At 38.8% G+C, this 23007-nt stretch overlaps 1 protein-coding gene and 1 pseudogene across 3 annotated transcripts in view; both read left to right on the plus strand.

The window, feature by feature from the left end:
• Window positions 1-4213: 4213 nt before the first annotated feature.
• SUN3 (Sad1 and UNC84 domain containing 3) overlaps window positions 4214-23007 on the plus strand; it is a 42438-nt gene continuing 23644 nt past the window's right edge. The window contains exons 1-4 of one of the 2 annotated variants that reach the window (XM_012496724.2): window positions 4214-4504; window positions 7354-7415; window positions 15757-15854; window positions 17284-17387. In XM_012496724.2, the coding sequence (XP_012352178.1) occupies window positions 7366-7415; window positions 15757-15854; window positions 17284-17387 (252 nt within the window). In that variant the 5' untranslated portion in view covers window positions 4214-4504; window positions 7354-7365. The remainder of the gene's footprint in view (window positions 4505-7353; window positions 7416-15756; window positions 15855-17283; window positions 17388-23007) is intronic. The other variant, XM_003268919.2, reaches the window with a different exon arrangement.
• On the plus strand, window positions 13816-14502 carry LOC100607026 (annotated as a pseudogene). The gene has a single exon (XR_122030.4). The product of XR_122030.4 is annotated as a 60S ribosomal protein L10a pseudogene (transcript).

The raw sequence follows: 23007 nt of genomic DNA on the forward strand, positions 1-23007 counted from the left end.
CGCAGCGATGCCCCGGGGAACCGGGCGGGACGCAGCGGGTGTGGGAGCAGGGCCTTACTGTTGCAGGGGTGTGGGGGCGTGGGGGCGTGGGGACGTGGGCGCAGGGCGAGAGTCAGGCCTCAGTCCTCTTCATGCCGCTCTGGCTGGGAACCACAGTTACTGTACACATCTTCCGTTTGTGCTTTTCCATCTTTCCACTTTTGCCCTCCCTTGTTACTGTCTGTTCCAGTCTCAAGCAGCTGAAAGCCCTTGGGTAATTCCCCTCTCCAACCTTCACCTCTGTGGGCTCAGTCTTTCCCTCTAGAACATACAACATACTCTCACCAGGGTTCCACCAACTGGAAGGGCTTTTACATTTTGTGCTTTTTTCTGATAATCTGAGTAACTTAAAGATAAGTTTTTCTTTTTTGATATATATTTATGTATTTCAATGTTATATAGCAGTTTGGGTTTTCAGCCTCATTGGAGAAACAAGATCATCTTCTCTTCACACAGGAGAGAGACTGGATTTCTTTGACTCTGCAGTGCTCTGCATGTTAAAATAATGACCTTTTTCTTTGGTTGAAATTTTTAATGACAGATTCTGGATTTTTTCCAACTTTATTGAGATATAATTCACAAACAAAACTTCTTTTTTTTTTTGAGACGGAGTCTCGCTTTGTCACCCAGGCTGGAGTACAGTGGCGCGATCTCAGCTCACTGCAAGCTCCACCTCCCGGGTTCACGCCATTCTCCTGCCTCAGCCTCTCCGAGTAGCTGGGACTACAGGCACCTGCCACCACGCCCGGCTAATTTTTTGTATTTTTAGTAGAGACGGGGTTTCGCCGTGGTCTCGATCTCCTGACCTCGTGATCCGCCCGCCTTGGCCTCCCAAAGTGCTGGGATTACAAGCATCAGCCACCGCACCCGGCCAACAAACAAAATTTCTATGTTTCAGTTGTACATGTTAGTTTTATACACATGTATATTGTGAAGTAATTACTACAATCAAGCTAATTGACATATTCATCATCTCAGTTACCTTTGTGTATGGGTATGTGGGGTAAGAACATTTGAGATCTACTCTCTCAACAGATTTCAAGTATACAATACAATATTGCTAACTGTAGTCAGCATGCTGTACATTAGATCCCCGGAATGTATTCCTCTTGTAACTGAAACTCTGCACCTTTTGACCAACATCTCCCCATTCCCACTCCCTCTGCCCATCAGCCACTGGCAACTCCCATTCTACTCTTTGCTTCTACAAATTTGACTTTTTAGGCTCCACATATAAATTAGATCATACAGTATTCACCTATCTGTGTCTGGTTTATTTCACTTAGCATAATGTCCTCCATGCTCATTCACGTGGACACAAATGACACAATTTCCTACTTTTTATGGCTGAATAATATTCCATTCTCTTTCTCTCTCTCCCGCCCCACCACCACCCACCCGCTGTGTGTGTGTGTGTGTGTGTGTGTGTGTGTGTGTGTATGCATAAATCACATTCATTCATCCATCAATAAACATTTGGGTTGTTTTTATATTGTGGCTTGTAAATAGTGATACAATGAACATGGAAGTGCAAATATCTCTTCAACGCATTGATTTTATTTCCTTTGGATATATATACCCAGAAGTGGGATTGCTGAATCACATGGTAGTTCTATTTTTAATTTTTTAAGGCACTTCCATACTGTTTTTCATAATGAGTATACCAATTTACATCCCACCAACAGTATACAACGGTTACATTTTCTCCGCATTCTTGCCTACACTTATCTTTATGTATTTTTGTTTGTTTGTTTTAAGATTAACAATTTTTTTAAAATATGGGGTCTGGCTATGTTGCCCAGGCTGGTCTCAAACTCCTGGGCTCAAGCAGTCCCCCTGCCTCAGCCTCCTAAGTAGCTGGGATTAGAGGCGTGTACCACTTTGTGCAACACTAGCTGTTTATCTTTTTTATAATAGCCATCCTAACAGTTGTGAGGTGATATCTCATTGTTGTTTTGATTTACATATCCCTGATGATTAATGATGTTAAGTATCTTTTCATATGCCTGTTGGCAATGTGTATGTCTTCTTTGGAAAAAAATGTCTATTTAGGACCTTTTCCAACTTTTAAATTCAGTTATTTGTTTTCTTGCTATTAAGTTCCCTTGCTGTGCAAAAGCTTTTTGGTTTTTGGTTTGATGTGGTTCTACTTATTTATTTTTGCGTGTGCTTTTGATGTCATATTTAAAAAGTCATTGTCAAGACCTATGTCAAGGAGATTTTTCCTTGTTTTCTTCTAGGAATTTTATGGTTAGAGGTCTTATGTTTACTTCTTTTATCTATTTCAAGGTAAGGTATGGTATAAGATAACTGTCCAATTTAATTCTTTTGCATGTGAATATCTACTTTTCCCAGCACCACTCATTGAAGAGACTACAGTGTCCTTTCCTTATTGTGTACACCTGACAAACTTATCAATGTTTAGTTGGCTGTATATGTGCGGGTTTATTCTTGAAAAATACACATAGACTTTGACCCAGAAGTTCCTCCTCTGAGTATATATCCTTAAAGGTATATTCACACATATGGATAATAACTTAAATACAAGATTACTATTGCACATTATTTTAAATATCAAACTGCCCATCAATATGAGATAGGCTAAACAGCCTATGGCCCATTCACCCAATGAAACACTATTCAATCATAAATGAATGAGGAAGATTATCTCAAACAATAAAAAAAACTTCCAAGATGCATGTTTAAGGGAAAGAAGCAAGATGCAGAGCACAGTTTATAGTAAGCTACCATTAGGAATGTGGAGAGATAAATATACATATAAAATATTACATATATAATACAATGTCACATACTGTGCATGTGTATCACATCTTTGAAAGGAAATACTATAAATGGTAGCATAGATGCTAGGAGAGAGGGGAACCAATAGCTAGAAGGCAGATGCCGGGTGGAAAGGCCATATTTGCAGTGTACCATTTTGTAACTTTCGAATTTTGGACCAGTAGATAAAAACGTAGAAACTTGAGGGTTTCTTGGGATAAATCTAAGCTTTCAGAAAATAAATAGTAAATTGAAAAATAACACTTACAAATTTACCCAGAAATCAGCATAAGTAAAAACAGAAAAAAGCAAAAACAAATATGAAGGAGCAGTTGAACTACGTGAAAAGCAAAAGGGAGACTCAAGTGTCAATAGGTGGACCATTCTAAGAAAATTGAGGCAGTGGCAGAGAAGCAATATTTGAAGGCCTGATGGCTGAAAAATAGTCCAGAACTGAAAAAACACACAAGTACCCAAACTGAAAAGACTCTCTGAGTTATAAGTGAGGAAAAACAAAAACTAGTATCAAACCTGGATACACTAAAATACAACTGGAAAATATGGATAAACAGAAAATCTTAAAAACTACCTGAGAAATTGCCAAAAAAAAAAAAAAAAGAGAAATGAAGATCAGACAGAATTCTCATCAGCAACAATCAATCCACAAGGCCATGGAGTAGTATCTCCAAAGTGCTGAGAGTGAAATGACTGTCATCGTAGAATTTATGCCCCAAATAAACCAGCTCATCCTTCCACCTAACTATTCCGTTTCTAGGTGTATGTTTAGAAAAACCTTGTGATGTGCATATAGCAACATGCAATGAGCATTATTCCTTGCCAAAAAAGCTGAAAACAACCTAAGTATACATTTATAGAAGGATGGGTAAATGAATTGTGATGCGTATATAATGAAATACCGTAGAGCAATTAAAATGAGTGGAGTTAATGTCTCAAGATAAATAATGTTGTAAGAAAACCTAGAGTGGCATAACATTTAGTTTATGTTTTAGGCATGAAAACAGTATTATTTATAGATACAGATTTACACAGTAAAGTATCAAAAATAATGAGAATAGAGTATTTCAATTTTCAGGTTGTAGTTATCTTTGGAAAATAAGAGAGAGGGCTGAGATTCAGGGATACTTGGGGCTCTACTATTATATTTCTGAAATTTTCTTTATTAGAAAAGCACTGAAGCAAACACAGCAAAACATCCAGATTTGCTATAGAAAAGCAGTAGGTACATGGGGGGGCCTTTGTATTATTCAGTGGGTTTGACATATGGTACAATTAGGCCCTTGAAGCAGAGAGGTGGATGCGTGTCCATGCCCTGGCTGGGCGTGGTGACCATCTGCATTATGAGGTGTCAGGAGGATGATGCAACAGAAGACTCAGAAGCTTTTCAAAATTCCCTCTTCAAGAAGAAACACCCGTGGAGGAAGACGACATTAAACAAAACAAATTTAAAAGCTGTATGTATAGCTTCATGCTTTTCATAAAATAGGAACGAGGACAAATGTTGCTCTTCATCCTACCAGCTGTTTGTTCTTTGGTAGGGGATCATGAGTGGAAAAACAAAGGCAAGAAGGGCTGCCATGTTTTTTAGACGTTGCTCTGAAGACGCCAGCGGTAGGGCCAGTGGCAATGCTTTGTTATCAGAGGACGAAAACCCTGATGCGAATGGGTAGGTAAACATGGCAGAACGGTGTGCCTGAAATTGTAGGTTTTATGTGTTACATCTGTCACTTGTGTCCTGTTCACCTGTTACCCGACAGACAGTGTTTTCCCCCTTTATAAAGAAAATCATTTTCAACAGTTTCCTTTGAAGGTTTCTCTTGATCACAGTCTTACACTTGATCACAATACTTCTATGTCAATGGTATCTGGATTAATAACAGCAGACTGGGGAGAAGGATTAAGAAAGGAGAGCCACCCTCTTTAAAAGAATGAGCCACAGCAGCAGGAACTTAAAACCTTCCAGATAATTCACTTTTTTTTTGTCATTGGGCTAGCTTGTATAGTCTTGGTGGTATGCAGAGCTTAGCACTGGGCTCAGGACTCTGGGCACAGAGTGGCATTTATTACATTCTTGGGTGATAATTGACTAAAGACTCTGGTAGGGGATGCACATTTTGAGTGAATCACCCTGTTTCCTCTAGTGAGAACATATGTGGGGATTATTATAGCAGGGAATCCAAAGACCCTAAACTTATTTACAAACGCCCTGCCCATGTGCTGCCTGCTGGGAAAACAAAAACTACAAGTAATGAAATAATCTTCCTATTGGTAACAATGAAGCGCTTGCACAGAACAAAACTGTCAATAAAAATAAAAGGAATGCTACAAAGTTATTAGTACAAGTAGAGCAGCATTTCAAAATCACAGTAATAACAAAATATGCTTGCCCCAAATGGCAGAATCCCACTGGCTGGGCGAAGGCACCGAAGGAATTTTGCAATGCAGAGCCTGGCAGCCAGTTTTCTAGTGGAAAACAAAAAAAAAAAACACTGGAGTTAATCTTTGGTAAATATGGTAATGTGATAATTTTCACTTAATGCAGCCCACCAGAAGAGCTCTTGTAGACCATAACTGACCTATGGACAACTTTTTTTATACAGTGGACCCCCTACCACTCTCCACATCTCCAATAATAGTTAAAAGGAAGAGGTTCCAGAATACACTTCCCTGGAGGGAAGAGAGTTAAGAAAATTATTTTCTTAGTTGCTTTCCACACTGTCACACTCTTGGATAGCTAATAGGCATGACTGCTTTATGTAGGGGAGATAAGCTACTTAAAGATTCTGTACTGGGAGAATTAGGTGGCCCACTCTAGTGAATACAGTTAACGACTGGTCCATCTTAATGTGATTTTTCTTATGCTTTAAGTAGAAATTTTTAGTTTGCCAACTTGTAATACTTTATCCAGAAGTTTATAGCCTTCACATTAGATTAATGTGATCATTTTAGCTTCCCTCCCCATCCACCCTTTAGGGCGTTTTAAAAGGTTAGGTGTGAAAAGGTTGTCATTACAACCACTTTGTAAACCTGAGCAAAATCTACTGCAACAGATTATGCATGTATCCTATGACCCAGCAATGTCTCTCTTGAAAATATACTTAAATGAAATACATACTTGTCTTCATCGGAAACCATGTACAAGAATGTTCATAGCTGCATTGCTTGTAGTAATATTTATAACTGCATTGTTTATCATAGCCCCAACACCCATCAATGTTAGGATGGATACCCACAGGATATATTCACACAATGAAATACTATACAGTTGTAAGAATGAATGAACCACAACTATACACAACAGCACAGTTGACTCTCACAGACTTAAGACTGGGAACAGGAGGCAGACAGCTAGAGCCCATACCTGCATGGGTCCATTTATAGATGGTTCAAACCCAGACAAACCTACTTAATGGGGATAGAGCTCAGGAGAGCAGGTCCCTTCAGAGGTGGGAGGTATAGGGTTGATGAGGGCATAAGATGGGCTTCTGATGGGCTTGGTATATTCATCTGCTTGGGCTGCAATAATAAATACCACAGACTGGGTGGCTGAAACAACAGAAATTTATTTTCTCACAGTTTTGGAGGCTGGGAAGTCCAAGGTTCCAGCTGATTTGGTCTCTAGTGAGGGCTCTCTTCCTGGATTGCCTTCTCACTGTGTCCCCGTGTGACCTTTCTTCTGACTGCACAAAGAGAGAAAAAGTTCTGGTCTCTCTTCCACCTCTTCTAAGGGCAACAATCCTGCTAGTTTAGAGTTCCACTCATAACATCTTTTACCCTTAATTAGCAATTAAAGACTCTATCTCTAAATACAGTAACAATGAGGGTAGGTCTTCAACAAATGAATGTGTGTGTGTGTGTGTGTGTGTGTGTGTGTTGGGGGGTGGGGTGCAATTCAGCCCACAGAACTGAGTATGCTCAATTTCCAGTCCTGGGTGAGGTTTCATGGATGTGTTCATTCTGTGAGGCATCACTGGGCTGTACAATTATACAGAAAAAACCACAAATCATGTCTGTATAGCATACTGTACTTCAACACAGAGTAGGAAAAAAGGTCATATGACTTTAAAGAATTTTATCAGATATTTGTAACTGTCATAGTTCTTTAGCTTAGTACAGAATTTCCATAAAATCAGAACCTGGTTTTTCTTTTTTTTCTTTTTTCATAGCTGGTTCTACATTTGAGACCTCCAGAAAACTGCCTTTGTTTTTTTCTTATAAGTATTTTAAGAATATAAATAGACATATACTAGCATAAGCATTGCATATGTGAAAGTAACAGGCATGACTATATGTATGTGCACTCATACTTGCTGGTGAGTGTGTATCATCACTAAAACGATCTTCTCTCAATTTAAAAAATAGTGGATTGGAAATTAAAGTAATTCATAGACTCAACCTAGATTAAGCAAGAATGAAAATAAGTAAGTTTGTTGACTTGAGTGTAGTGGCTAAAGTCCAAGTTAAATGCATGATGTTGTTAAATTCTTTTTCTAATCATTGTTTTTATTCTTTTAGGGTAACTCGATCATGGAAGATTATTCTAAGTACAATGCTTACACTGACTTTTCTTCTTGTAGGTAAGTCTTCCTAAGTAATGATCCTTAAAACCATTTCACAGGATATGTCTGCCTGGTGAGAGAGATCTCAACGGAATGACTCATATTTGTAAATAAATGCCATGGAAAGTGCTGGAGGTGACCTGCACATTCTCAAAGCTTTTTCGCTTGTTTTTTATTTCTGATTGTAAAGGTAATATTGGCTTTTTAATAGAAAATTTAGAAAGGACCTTTTTCTTTTAGAATTGTGGTTTGCTTTTTGCAAATTTTTTAGTCATAGATGTTGCTTTAAAGTTAAGGATTTCTAATATATTTATTGCAAACATACATTTTACCTTTTCTAAATGTAGGTGACTCCACTTGGGAGGTTTTGACAACCAGAGACTCTTGCTCATCACACAGTTCCCAAATAAATTACTGCAGAATGTGCAGTTTGTAGTTTCATATCAGGAAATATCACAATCCACCATCCTCAGCACACTGGAAAATTGTTCTTTAATATATTGACAACTTAAGGCATGGATCTCCCATTAAATCAAAGTTTCAACCCAGTTATTGTTATAAAAAAGATCATACAGCATGTGATCTTTCTTATCTGCCTTCTTTCACTTAGCATAATGTTTTTAAGGTTCATCCATATCCTAGCATGTGTCAGTTCTTCATTCCTTTTTGTAGCTAAATAATATTTCATTGTATGTATATACCTCATTTTGTTTATCCATTTATTCGTGGACATTTAGAGTGCTTTTATCTTTTGGCTATTGTGAATAGTGATGCTGTGCATAAGTGTGTATGTGTGCTTATTTGAACACTGTTCTCAATTATTTCAAGTATGTACCTAGGAATGAGATTTCTGGGGAGGAACCACCAGACTGTTTTCCTCAATGGCTGCACTATTTTCCATTCCCACAAGCAGTGTAGGGGGACTGCTATAGTTTGGATATCTGTCCTCCCAAACATCATGTTGAAATTTGACCCTCAATGTTGCAGGTGGGGGCCTAATGGAAGGCATTTGGGTCATGAGGGCAGATTCCTCATGAATCACTTGGTTCCATCCTTACAGTAATGAGTTGTCACTCTATTAGTTCCTATGGGAGCTAATTGTTAAAAAAGAACCTGACTTCTCCCAGCCCTCTCTTGCTCCCTCTCTCACCATGTGATTTCTACACATGCTGGCTCCTCTTTGCCTTCCACTATGAGTGGAAGCAGCCAGAGACCCTCACCAGCTGTAGATGCTGGTGCCATGCTTCTTGTACAGCCTATAGAACTGTGAGCCAAATAAACCTCTTTTCTTTATAAATTGCCCAACCTCAGATATTCCTTTACAGCAACACAAATGGATTAAAACAAGAAGTCCAATTTCTCTACATTTCCACTATCATTTTTTTCCTTTTTTTTTCATTACAGCCACCTGATGGATGAAAAGTCATGTTTCATCATGGTTTGATTTCTCTAATGACTAATGATGTCAAGCATCATTTTATATGCTTATTGACCATTTGTATGTGTTCCTTGGAGACATGTCCATTAAAATCTTTTGCTCATTTTTGATTAGGTTGTTTGTCCTTTTGTTGTTGAGTTGGAAGAATTTTTTTTATGTATTCTAGATACCAAACCCTTCTCAGATATATCACTTGAAAATATTTCTTTCATTCTAGGTTGTCTTTGCAGTTTCTTTGATACACAAATGTTTGTAATTTTGAGGGTGTCATATCAAAGAATCCATTGCCAAATCTTTTTTAAAGAGTTTTGTGGTTTTAGCTCTTATAATATTTAGGTAATTGACCCATTTTGAGTTCATTTTTGTATATGATGCAAGGGATCCAACTTCATTATTTGGCATGTGGAAAGCCTGTTGTCCCAGGACCATTTGCTAAAAATATTACTATTTCCCTATAGGAATCTTTGAATGTCTTGTCCTCCTTTCCAAAAACTGAATTGGCTATAGTTGAATGGGTTTATTTCTGGATATTCTAGTCTATATGTCTATCATTAGTCTATATGTCTATCATTATCCAGTATCATGCTGTTGGGATTTTGATAAAGATTACTTTGAATCTGTGGATAGCTTTAGGTAGTGTTGCCATCTTAGCAATAGTAAATCTTCCAATTCACGAGCACAAGTTGTCCTTCCATTTATTTAGGTCTTCTTTAATTTCTTTCAGCCATGTTTTATAAATTTCAGTTTTGATTCTAAAGTAAATCTCTTGTAAGCAGCATATAGTTGAATCATGTTTTTAAATTCATTTTGCCAGCCTCTGACTTTTGATTGGAAAGTTTAATCCATTTTCATTTACATTAATTACTAATAAGGAATGACTTACTTCTGCCATTTTTCTATTTTTTAGAAAATCTATATCTTATACCTTTTTTGTTCTTCATTTCCTTCTTTACTGCCTTCTTTTGTGTTTAATTGCTTTGTTGTAGTGCACTGTTTTGATTCTGTTCTGTTTCATTTCGTATATGTTTTTTAGATATTTTCTTAGTGGTTACCATGGGGATTTCAACTAAGACCCTACATTTATAACAATATAGTTTAAATTTATACCAAATGAACTTTAATAGAATACAAATACTCTGCTCCTATTCAGCTCTGTTCCTCTTTTTTTTCCCCCTTATGATCTGTATTCACTGGGATTTACTCCTCTCTATGTTGTCAAAAATTACATCTTTACACATTGGGTACCCATAAACATAGATTTATAATTATGCTTTATAAATTTTTCTTTTAAATTATGAAAGAAATAAAAGAAGGAGTTACAAACCCAAAACGATAATACTGGTTTCATATTTACCTCTCTGTTACCTTTACTGGAGATTTTGATTGCTTCATGCGGCATTGAGTTACTCTCTAATGTCCTTTCACTGCAGCCTGAAGGAATCCCTTTAGCACTTCCTGAAGGGCTGGTCTAGTCATAGAGACACCATGAGCTTTTCTTTATCTTAGAATATGTTTTTTTTATTTTTTTATTTTTTTTATTTTTTATTTATTTATTTTTTGAGACAGAGTCTCGCTCTTTCACCCAGGCTGGAGTGCAGTGGCACGATCTCAGCTCACTGCAAGCTCCGCCTCCCGGGTTCACGCCATTCTCCTGCCTCAGCCTCTCCGAGTAGCTGGGACTACAGGCACCCGCCACCACGCCCGGCTAATTTTTTGGATTTTTAGTAGAGACGGGGTTTCACTGTGGTCTCGATCTCCTGACCTCGCGATCCGCCCGCCTCGGCCTCCCAAAGTGCTAGGATTACAAGCGTGAGCCACCGCGCCCAGCCTATCTTAGAATATGTTAACTTTTTCTTCAGTTGGGAGAATAGTTTTCTCATATATAGATTTTTTTTTCTTTCAGCACTTTAAATATGTCATCCCACTGTCTTCTGGCCTCCATAGTTTCTGAAGAAAAAAATCAGGTGATAATCCAACAAAGACTTCCTTCTGCATAACAAGGCATTGCTCTCTTTCTGCTTTCAAGATTATCTCTGTGTTTTTGTCTTTCAACAGTTTGATTATAATAGGTTTCGGCATGAGTCTTTTTAAGTTTGTCTTACTTGAAGTTTGTTGAGCTTCTTGGATGTGTAGATTCACGGCTTCTTATCAATTTTGGAACTTTTTCAGCCATTATTTCTTTAAATATTCTTTTTCTTATTTAAAATTTAAAAATTTTTTGTGGGTGCATAGTATATATACTTATGGGGTACACGAGATGTTTTGATACAGGCATGCAATGTGAAATAATCATATCATGAAGGATGGGGTACCCATCCCCTCAAGCATTTATCCTTTGCTTTGCAAAAAATCCAAATACAATCTTTTAGTTATTTTAAAATGTGCAATTTAGTAATTTTTTACTGTAGTCATCCATTGTGTTGTCAAATAGTAGGTCTTATTTATTCTTTCTATTTTTTGTACCTATTAACCATCCTCACCTCCTCCGTCTTCGACACTACCCTCACCAGCTTCTGGTAATCATCATTTTACTCTCTATGTTCATTAGTTTAATTGTTTTAATTTTTAGCTCCCACAAATAAGTGAGAACACGTGATATTTGTCTTTCTATGAATGGCTTATTTCACTGAACATAATGATCTCCAATTCCATCCATGTTGTTGCAAATGACATTATCTCATTCTTTTTTATGGCTGAATAGTACACCATTGTGAATATGTACATTTTCTTTATCCATTTATCTGCTGATGGACATTTAGGTTGCTTCCAAATCTCAGCTATTGCGAACAATGCTGCAACAAATGGGAGTGCAGATATCTCTTTGATATACTGATGTCCTTTATTTTGGGTATATGCCCAACAGTAGGACTGCTGGATCATATATTAGCTCTGTTTATCATTTTTTGAAGATTCTCCAAACTATTCTGCAGAGTGGTTGTACTAATTTACATTCCCACCAACAGTGTATGAGGGTTCTTTTCTCTCCACATCCTCTCCAGCATTTGTTATTGCCTGTCTTTTGGGTATAAGCCATTTTAACTTAAGTGAGATAACATCTCATTGTAGTGTTGATTTTCATTTCTCTGACAATCAATGAGACTGGCACCTTTTCATATGCCTGTTTGCCATTCGTGTGTCTTCTTTTGAGAGATGTTTATTTGAATCTTTGGCCCATTTTTTAATCAGATTATTTAGGTGGTTTTTTTTTCCCTATAGAGTTGTTTGAGCTCCTTATATATTCTTCTTATTAATCTCTTGTCAGATGGGTAGTTTGTAAATATTTTCTCCCATTCTGTGGGTTGTCTCTTCACTTTGGTGATTGTATCCTTTGCTGTCAGAAGCTTTTTAGCTGTGATCCCATTTGTCCATTTTTGCTTTTGTTGCCTGTGCTTGTGGGGTACTGCTCAAGAAATTTTTGCCCAGACCAATGACCTGGAGATTGTCCCCCAATGTTTTCTTATAGTTGTTTCATAATCTAAAGCCTTAGTTTTAAGGCTTTAATCCATTTTTATTTGATTTTTGTATATGGCAGGAGATAGGGGTCTAGTTTCATTCTTCTGCATATGAATGTCTAGTTTTCCCAGACCATGATTTCCCCAGCATATGTTCTTGGCACATTTGTTGAAAATGAGTTCTCTGTAGGGGTTCTCTATTCTGTTTCATCAGCCTATCTCTCTCTTTTTATGCCAGTACCCTGCTGTTTTAGTTACTAAGCTCTGTAGTATAATTTGAAGTCAGGTAATGTGATTCCTCCAATTTTCTTCTTTTTGCTTAGAATAGCTTTGACTATTTGGGGTCTTTTGTGGTTCCATATACATTTTAGGGTGGTTTTTTTCTATTTCTGTGAAGAATGTCATTGGTATTTTGATAGGGATTGCACTGAACATGTAGATTGCTTTGGGTAGTATAGACATTTAGCAATATTGATCTTCTAATTCATGAACATGAGCTATCTACTTTTTGTTTCCCCTTCAGTTTCTTTCACCAGTGTTTTATAGTTTTTGTTGTAGAGATCTTTCACTTCTTTGGTTAAGTCCTAGGTATTTGATTTTATTTGTGGCTATTGTAAATGAGATTACTTTATTAATTTTTCAGATTGTTCACTGTTGGTATATAGAAATGCTACTGACTTTTGTACATTGACTTTGTATCCTGCAACACTGCTGAATTTGTTTATCAGTTCTAATAGTTTTGTTTGTGGAGTCTTTAGGTTTTATTCCTAATATAAGATCATATCATCAGCAAGCAAGGATAATTTAACTTCTTTCATTGCAGTTTGGATGCCCTTTATTTCTTTCTCTTGTCTGGTTGCTCTAGCTAGGACTTCCAGTACTATGTTGAATAGCAGTGGTGAAAGTGAGCAACCTTGTCGTGTTCCAGGTCTTTGAGGAAAGGCTTTCAGTTTGTTCCCATTCAGTGTGATACCAGCTGTGGATCTGTCTGTCATTCATGGCTTTTATTACGTTGAGGTATGTTCCTTCTATACCCAGTTTTTTTTAGGGTTTTTATCATGAAGAGATGTTGAATTTTATCCAAATGCCTTTTCAGCATCAATTGAAAACCATTATATGGTTTTTATCCTTCATTCTATTGATATGGTGTATCACATTGATTGATTTGCATATGTTGAACCATCCTTGCATCCCAGGGATAAATCCCACTCTGTCATGATGAATGATTTTTCTAATATATTATGGAATTCAGTTTGCTGGTATTTTGTTAAGGGCTTTTGCGTCAATATTCTTCAGAGATACTGGCCTGTAGTTTTCTTTTTTTCTTTCTTTCTTTTTTTTTTTTTTGATGTGTCTTTGTCTGGTTTTCATATCAGGGTAATACTGGCCTTGTAGAATGAGTTTAGAAGTATTCCCTCCTCCTCTCTTTTTCAGAATAGTTTGCATAAGGTTGGCATTAGCTCTTCTTTAAATGTGTGATAGAATTCAGCAGTGAAGCTCTTTTCTGGTTAGCGTGGCGGGAGAAGCCATGAGCATCAAAGTCTCTCGCGACACCCTGTACGAGGCAGTGTGGGAAGTCCTGCAGGGGAACCAGCGCAAGTGCCGCAAGTTCCTGGAGACGGTGGAGTTGCAGATCAGCTTGACCCCCAGAAGGACAAGCGCTTCTCGGGCACCATCAGGCTTAAGTCCACTCCCCACCCCAAGTTCTCTATGTGTGTCCTGGGGGACCAGCAGCACTGTGAGGAGGCTAAGGCCGTGGATATCCCCCACATGGACATCGAGGCGCTGAAAAAACTCAACAAGAATAAAAAACTGGTCAAGAAGCTGGCCAAGAAGTATGATGCGTTTTTGGCCTCAGAGTCTCTGATCAAGCAGATTCCACAAATCCTCGGCCCAGGTCTAAATAAGGCAGGAAAGTTCCCTTCCCTGCTCACACACAGCAAAAACATGGGGGCCAAAGTGGATGAGGTGAAGTCCACAATCAAGTTCCAAATGAAGAAGGTGTTATGTCTGGCTGTAGCTGTTGGTCACGTGAAGATGACAGACGATGAGCTTGTGTATAACATTCACCTGGCTGTCAACTTCTTGGTGTCATTGCTCAAGAAAAACTGGCAGAATGTCTGGGCCTTATATATCAAGAGCACCATGGGCAAGCCCCAGCACCTATATTAAGGCACATTTGAATAAATTATATTACCAGTTTAAAAAAAAAAAAGAATTCAGCAGTGAAGCCATGGGGTCCCGGGCTTTTCTTTACTGGGAGATTTTTTATTATGGCTTCAATCTCATTACTTTTTATTGGTCTGTTCAGGTTTCGAATTTCTTTCTGGTTCAGTCTTGGTAGGTTGTATGTGTCTAGTAATTTGTCCATTTCTTCTAGACTTTCCAATTTATTGGCATACAGTTGTTCATAGTAGCTAGTAATGATCCTTTAAATTTGTGCAGTACCAGTTTTAATGTCTTCTTTATTATTTCTGATTTCATTTGTATCTTCTCTTTTTTTGTTAATCTGGCTAAGGGTTTGTCAGTTTCATTTAATTTTTCTAAAAACCTTGTTCCATTGATATTTTGTATTGTTTACTTCATTTCAATTTTATTTATTTCTGCTCTGATCTTTATTATTTCTTTTCTTCTACTCATCTTGGGTTTGGTTTGCTCTTGCTTTTCTAGTTCTTTAAGGTACATCATTTACGCCATTTACAGGATGTTTTTCCTCTTTTTCAATATCGGCACTTAGAACTATAATCTTCCCTCTTAGTACTGCTTTTGCTGTATCCCATAGGTTTTATTTATTTCTTCATTTCTTTCTGCCCCTTTCTCTCTCTCTCCTCTTTCTGACACTGCCACAATGCATATGTTGATCCACTTTGTGGTGTCCGATAGGTCTCTTGGGCTCTGTTCACTTCTTCACTTTTTTCTTTCTGTTCACAGACTCAATAATTTCAGTAGCTCTATCTTTAAGTTAACTGATTCTTTCATCTGCCTGCTTAAATCAACTGTTGAGCCCTTCTAGTAAGTTCTTCATTTTAGTTATTCCTCTTTCAGCTTCAGAGTTTATATTTGGTTTCTTTCATAATTTATTTTTATCAATATTCTCATTTTATCCATACATAATCTTCCTGGTTTCCTGTAATTCTTTGTCCATGGTTTCCTTTAGTTTTTGAACATGTGTAGAACAGCTGATTTAAAGTTTTTGTCTCATAATTCCAATGTCAGATTCCTCAGGGATGGTTTCTGCCATTTTCTCCTTTTGAACGGGCCATACTTTCCTGTTTCATTGTATGCCATGTGATTTTGTAAATTGAGCATTTTAATATTATAATGTAATAACTCTAGAATTCAGATTTCCCTCTTCCCCAGGGTTTGCCTGCTGTTGCACGTTGAGGGCTGCAATCACTTGTTTGTTTAGTAACATTTTCAAACTTTTTTTTTTTTTTTTTTTTGATACGGAATCTCACTCTGTTGCCAGGCTGGAGTGCAGTGGCGCGATCTCGGCTCACTGCAACCTCCGCCTCCCAGGTTCAAGCATTTCTCCTGCCTCAGCCTCCCGAGTAGCTGGGACTACAGGCGAGCATCACCACGCCCAGCTAATTTTTATACTTTTAGTAGAGACAGGGTTTCAGCATGTTGGCCAGAATGGTCTTGATCTCTTGACCTCGTGATCCACCCACCTCAGCCTCCCAAAACTATTTTTTAAGACTGTATTTCTTGTCGCATATGTTTACTATTCCACTATCTCAGTGGTTAGCCACTGATTTCACACATATTTCCTTGAATTCCTGGATCCAGAGAGAGAGAGAGAGACAGAAACAGAGACAGAGGCCGGGCACGGTGGCTCACGCTTGTAATCCCAGCACTTTGGGAGGCCGAGGCGGGCGGATCACGAGGTCAGGGAATCGAGACCATGGTGAAACCCCGTCTCTACTAAAAATACAAAAAATTAGCCAGGCGTGGTGGTGGGCGCCTGTAGTCCGAGCTACTCGGAGAGGCTGCGGCAAGAGAATGGCGTGAACCCAGGAGGCGGAGCTTGCAGTGAGCCGAGATTGCGCCACTGCACTCCAGCCTGGGCGACAGAGCGAGACTCTGTCTCAAAAAAAAAAAAAAAAGAAACAGAGACAGAGACAGAGAGATTACTCTCTCAGTCTTTGCAGCTTGGCTCTAAGCTGGGACACTCCTTCAAGGCTAAGCCAGGCCACCTAAAACTCTGCCGTAGTCTTCATCTCCTGCTTATACACAATCTACAGATCCACCAGAGGTGCAACCCAGTATCTTCTTGAGGTCATTTATGAACATGCATCCAGTCCTAGAAACGCGCATTACATTCTCTGTTTCCTAGTATATGATGCAGCAGTCCTTCTGAGCCCTTTTTCCAACAAGAGACTGCCTCTTTATTCATGGGCTTCTGGGTCTGTCTGCCACTTCCATCATCTACTGTCTTTTGTCCCAGTTGGGCTTCGGCAGTATGTCTGAAGTCTTTCAATAGATATTGCCACTTCCTAGAAAGCTATGGGGGTGGAATAAACACAGGTCAGCTTCTGTGCCAGCCCCTCAGGGAACCACTAGATGAGTCAAAAAACATTGCAATGGTATTTGAAGAACAAGGTCTATATTAAAGGAATGTGAAATACTGTCCCTATAGCTGCCACCACCAGGTTAGGAAGTGGAAGATAGTAGTCAGGTAAACAAAAATGCCACATGCTCTGTTTCTAGAAACCAGCCCCCCCTATCCTTAGTTATCTGGTTGCTGTAGGTTTTGGATTAGATTCCAGAGTTCCAAAAAAGTTGATTCTGTCAACCTTTACTAGCTATATTTTTTATATGGAGGCCTGATTTTTTGTGTGTACTATTCCACCATTTTCCATGATGTTACCCAAGGATCTGATATTCTTAAGAGTATACATATTCTTCATGTTTAGGGAAATTCTTACGAATACATGTAAAATATTTTATGTTTCCAGAGAAACTCTTTAATCAGAGTTTGTCTTTTCTTTAACAGGACTCTTAAATCATCAGTGGCTTAAAGAAACAGATGTTCCTCAGAAATCCAGACAATTATACTCCATAATTGCAGAATATGGTTCAAGGCTTTATAAATATCAGGTGATATTTTGTTAAGTCATTTTGTATATCACTCATTTAAAGTTTAATATGCTACAAGGCTAGTTCAACTTTCAATATGTTATCTTTGTTTTATATGAGAATATCTAATAAAATTAATGTAGGAAATGGAATTCTATTAAGTGGTTTCTGTGGTTTGAATGTGACCACCAAACCTCATGCTGAAATTTAATTGCCATTGTAACAGCGTTCAGAGGTAAGACCTTTAAAAAGTGATTGGGTCATAAGAGCTCTGAATTAATGCCATTATCATTGGAGTGGGATACTCAACTGAAGAGTGGGCTCCTAATAAAAGGATGAGTTTCGCCCCATTTCTCTCTCTGTCTCACATGTTCCTGTGCCCTTTCACCCTTCTGCCATGGTAGAACCCTCATCACATGCCAGTGCCATGCTCTCAGATTTCCAAGCCTCCAGAACTGTGAGCCAAACACACTTCTGTTGTTTATAAATTACCCAGGCTGTGGTATTCTGTTATAGCAGCAGAAAACATACTAAGACAATAGTTTTATAGCTATGAGGTCCTAAAAATTCTCCACATTTCCCCAAGAGAATCTCAAGCACAAATAAAATGGCAAATAAACCTTTATCATCAACTTCTGCCTGACACTGCCTGACACTGGACAGGAGTATGGCACTTTCCTTTGTCCTGAAGCTAGTTAGATCTAAGTGGGCTTAGACTGAAGCCAGTTGCTGAATGTCCTCTTTCTGATCCACCCCACCCCCAGCATTCCAGAATAAGCCTTGTCCATTCTATGCTCAGAAACTCAGAAGATTGGAGGGAGGAGGGTGGCAGCGTAACCACCCAAAGGGTTCACCTTGCCTGTTGCCTTGACAGAGCCAATTTATCAAGACAGGGGAATTGCAATGGAGAAAGATTAATTCACGCAGAGCCGGATGTGTGGGAGACTGGAGTTTTATTATTACTCAAATTAGTGTCCCCAAGCATTTGAGGATCAGAGTTTTTAAAGATAGTTTGGCAGGTAGGGGCTTGCGAAGTGGGAAGTGCTGATTGGTCAGGTTGGAGATGGAATCATAGAGAGTCAAAGTGAGGTTTTCTTGCTGTCTTCTGTTCCTGGGTGGGCTGGCAGAACTGGTTGAGTCAGATTACTGGCCTGGGTGGTATCAGCTGATCCATCTATTGCAGGGTCTGCAAAATATCTCAAGCACTGATCTTAGGTCTTACAATAGTGATGTTATCCCCAGGAACAATTTGGGGAGGTTCAGACTCTTGGAGCCAGGGGCTGCATGACCCCTAAACTGTAATTTCTAATCTTGTAGCTAATTTGTTAGTCCTAAAAAGGCAGATTGGTCCCCAGGCAAGAAGAGGGTCTTTTCAGGAAAGGACTGTTATCAATTTTGTTTCAGAGTCAAACCAAGAACTGAATTCCTTCCCAAAGTTAGTTTGGCCTACTCCCAGCAATGAACAAGGACAGCTTAAAGGTTAGAAGCATGATGCAGTCAGATAGGTCTTGTCTCTTTCACTGTCATAATTCCCTCAGTTATCATTTTTGCAAAGGTGGTTTCAGCAGGGGCTATGACCAGGTCACTGCGGCTCTGTGGGAAGATGGACAGACATATTGACCTGTCTCCACCAGTATGCTGATCTTTTAACCCATAGTGACTTCAGTGACCCCAGTCAGTGGCCTTGGGCCTGACTGATCAGATTCATACTTCATACCCTTTTTGCTCAGGGCCTCTGAAATCTTCTACTTCCCAGTTCCTTCAGCAACTGCCTCATTCCAATGTGTCTTGCCATGTGAAGTCCCTAAAGGGAGAGGAGACTGCACGTGTATGATGCCCACAGCATTCCAGTCCAGTGAGGAAGCCTCCCTGGAGGCTCATAGGTTGCTGCCCAGGATAACTCCCATCTCAAAGGTGCTACTCAGTTTGCATATGCTGAGAATCTATGAGACCCCAGTCTTAGACAAAAGCACAACCACCTGGAAACCCCACAGAGAGGGTCAGCCACAGAGAGCTCCTACTCCACAAGGTCCTCACATCAAAGACTAAGACCAAGCCCATGGGAGCTGAAGCTGGATAGTTAGGTCATCACCAGAAAAGCAGAATGAGCATGCAGAGTGGTCAATTGTGGCTCCAATTATTGCCAATTTGTGCCTAAGCTTCGTTGTGATGGTTAATTTTGTGTGTCAGTTTGGCTAGGCCATGGGGCCCAGATGTTTGGTCAAGCACCAGTCTAGATATTGCAGTGAAGGTATTTTTTAGATGTGATTAACATCTAAATCTATAGACTAAGTACAGAAGACTACCCTCTACAATGTGGGTTGGTCTCACAGTGATTTTAAGGTCTTGAGAATAAAGAATGAGATCCCCCAAGAAAGAAGAAATTTTGTCTCCAAATAGCCTTCAGACTTGAGCTGCAACATCAACTCTTCCCTGGTTCTCCAGCCTGCCAGCCTGCCCTGAAAACTTCAGACTTAGCCCCTACAATCATTTAAGCCAATTCCTCAAAATAAATCTCTCTATATATATACATTGGCTTGGTTCCATTTCTCTAGAGAACCCTGATTAATACACTCGTAAGTTCATCTGGCAGGTTCTGTTAGTGCCTGAATATTGGGTGCCTCTTTGCCCACAGTCTTCTGCTGCAGATCTTTTCAGTGATGGTTTCTTTCTGAAATTCCAGCTAGCTCAAATATCTCCTCTTTAAACTGGCTTCTGTGACCACACAAACCACCAGTGACAATATCCAGGTGTAGGTGCATCCTAGTTTTTACCCCTGCTTTATCTTAGACACTCATTGATTTCTTTACCAGCTCTCTTCTTGCCTTCTTCCCTTTTAACAAAAATGTAATGATCAAGGAGCTTGTCTAGAGCCTAGAAGAGTCCCCAGGTAAATGGAGGTTTAATAAATATACACATTAACAAATAAATAAATAAATTATCTGAGACTAATCACATTTTTAAAAGGCATCCTTCCCTTCTACCTTCCGATTTTAGACTAACCAGCATACTCAAAAGCAAATTCGACCCTTTAAAAATGTCTAGCCAGCCCAACACGGTGGCTCATTCCCGTAATCCCAGCACTTTGGGCAGGTGAGGTGGGCAGATTGCTTGGCTCCAGGAGTTCAAGACCAGCCTGAACATCAAAAAATTAGCCGGACATGGTGGTGTATGCCTGTAGTCCCAGCTACTCTGGAGGCTGAGGTGGCAGGATCACTTGAGCCTGGGAGGTTGAGGCTGCAGTCAGCTGTGCTTGTGCCACTGCACTCCAGCCTGGGTGATGAAGCAAGACTCTGTCTCAAAATATAAAATAAAATGTCTATGGCCATGTTTCCAAGGACAGTATTTTTCGTGAGGTTGAGGTTGAGCTACGATCATTTAATTTTTGACCAGTGTTAACCTGGTTTTCACATGGACAAGAGCACTGTCAGAAACCACTGGAGACTGATTGTAACTTATTTCTACTTGAGTTCTTTATAAATCCCAAGCTACATGAAGTAGATGCTGTTTCTCAATCTCCTGAGCTCAAGCGATTACAGGCGTGAAACACTGCACTAGGCCAGTAATAGATTTTAAATATGCTCCTTTGCCTTTAGATATTATTTTTTAATGACATTTAATGGATGATAAAATATTCCAATTAATAATATTTTCAATGAATACTTATTTCTAAACAATTGGATTGTCTCTAATTTTTTAAATATTATAAACATAAACATCCTATGGCTTAATCAATTTGCCTCTCCTTGATTACTTAATTAGGATAAACTCTTAAAAGAAAAATAAGTAAAGAATATTTATAATTTTTAGGTGACCTTGTTTTCATATTGAATCCTAATGATTTGATATTACTTTTCAAAAAGCTGGATATATTGCCCCATATTCCACCATGGAGAACAGGATAATGGTAATAGTTATGCATCAGAAGGGATCTTAAGAACACTAAATATATATTACACTTTATCCTCGAAATGACCTTTCAGTAAGAGTATTACTAAATCCATTTATAGATTAGGAAGCTGGATCAGCACAATGAAGGAAGGCAGCCTGTGGTCACACCACTGCATATTCCAGAGCTGAAATGGTCCTCCCTGAGGACCCAGATTTTGTTGAGACTGGGCCTGCCATTCAGACTAAGACTTTGCTCACTGCTACACTGAGAACAAAATTTTATTGTCATATGCCACTTTCAAATCACCAGCACATTCTTAATCCATTTGTGCTGCTATAACAAAATGCCATAGACTAGGTAGCTTATAAAGAACGGGAATGTGTTTCTCACAGTTCTGGAAGCTGTGAAGTCCAAGATCAAGGCATGAGCATTCTATCTTTAATGAGAGCTTTCTTGTGTCTTCATGTGGCAGAAGGTCAAAGGGTGAAAAGGCCCTAAACTACTTCCTTCAAGCTTTTTATTAAAAGCACTAATCCTATTCACGTGGGTGGTACCTTCATGACTTAATCACTCCCCAAAAGACCCTACCTCTTAACACCACCACAATGGGGATTAAGTTTCAACATAAATTTTGGAAGAAACATAGATATTCAAGCCATAGTGATCACAGTCGTGAGTTCAAGACCAATGACTTCAAATTACTTACTCCAATATTTAATTGGTTTCTATCTTAAAATCCATATTAAGCAGCAAGCTTAGTTATTTACCCAGGGCACAGTCTGCAATCACTATAGTTTGTAGGATTCACCTTGAAGTTATATGGTTAAAAGTTAGATATCTTATGGGACTTCATTGAGAAAAAAAATTTCAATGACCATGTTAGAAATTTGTTAACACACCATTGAATTTATCTTGGTTCAAATTACTAGAGCCATGTTCCAAGGCATAAAGCTTTGGGTCTCAGTCAACATTATCTGAAGAAAAAAAAAAAAAGAAGAAACAAAAAACAAATAAAACTGGGTTTTGCCCATGGCTATTTCTTTGCCAGCCTCTACCTGACACCCTCCTATCTCAGGAGGCTGTAAATTGACAGCACATGCAGACAGACCCTACTTTAATCCATGGTTAGGATGAGGCACAGGGACTTTGTTGCTGAAAACAATATCCCTGGAGGCTGTGTCCTCTTAACGAGTGCTCTGGACATTTTCACATCTGATGAGGCTTTCCCTGACGTAGGCTTTGTCATGAGGCCAACAGCCTACAGGGAGGGATGTTTTAGGAAGGTTCCCAGGACACTGAACCCCCATCTCATTGCCAGAAATGTTGCAGAAAGATAATCAACTATGCACAAAGCAGCCTTTATGACACTTTTGATTTTCTTTTTCCACATTGTGGATGTGGTAAATTTTGATCATTGGCCTGCCCCCTCTGCCACCCATTTGGCTGCTGTGATGCTCTGAAACAAATTTATAGCCCACAGCTAATAACGTTCAAGAATTTCAGGCATGAGTAGATTCCAACCTCATCCTTCTTGCATTATCTTACTTTTCCAATGTTTATTTTATCTTCACTTTCACTTCCTCACTTACTGTTTTGTCCTACATGTTTTTATACTATATATGTTCCTATAGTAGAACTTGCCTGAAATGCTTTTGGGAATGAGGCAAAATAAAAATGTTTTTAAAATTGTGAAAAAATTTATTTTTCAAGGAACTCTCAAGTTCATTTATCAGCAAATTAATTGAGGAG

The sequence above is a fragment of the Nomascus leucogenys genome, chromosome 17 (genome assembly GCF_006542625.1).
Source record: "Nomascus leucogenys isolate Asia chromosome 17, Asia_NLE_v1, whole genome shotgun sequence".
Taxonomy (NCBI): Eukaryota; Metazoa; Chordata; class Mammalia; order Primates; family Hylobatidae; genus Nomascus; species Nomascus leucogenys.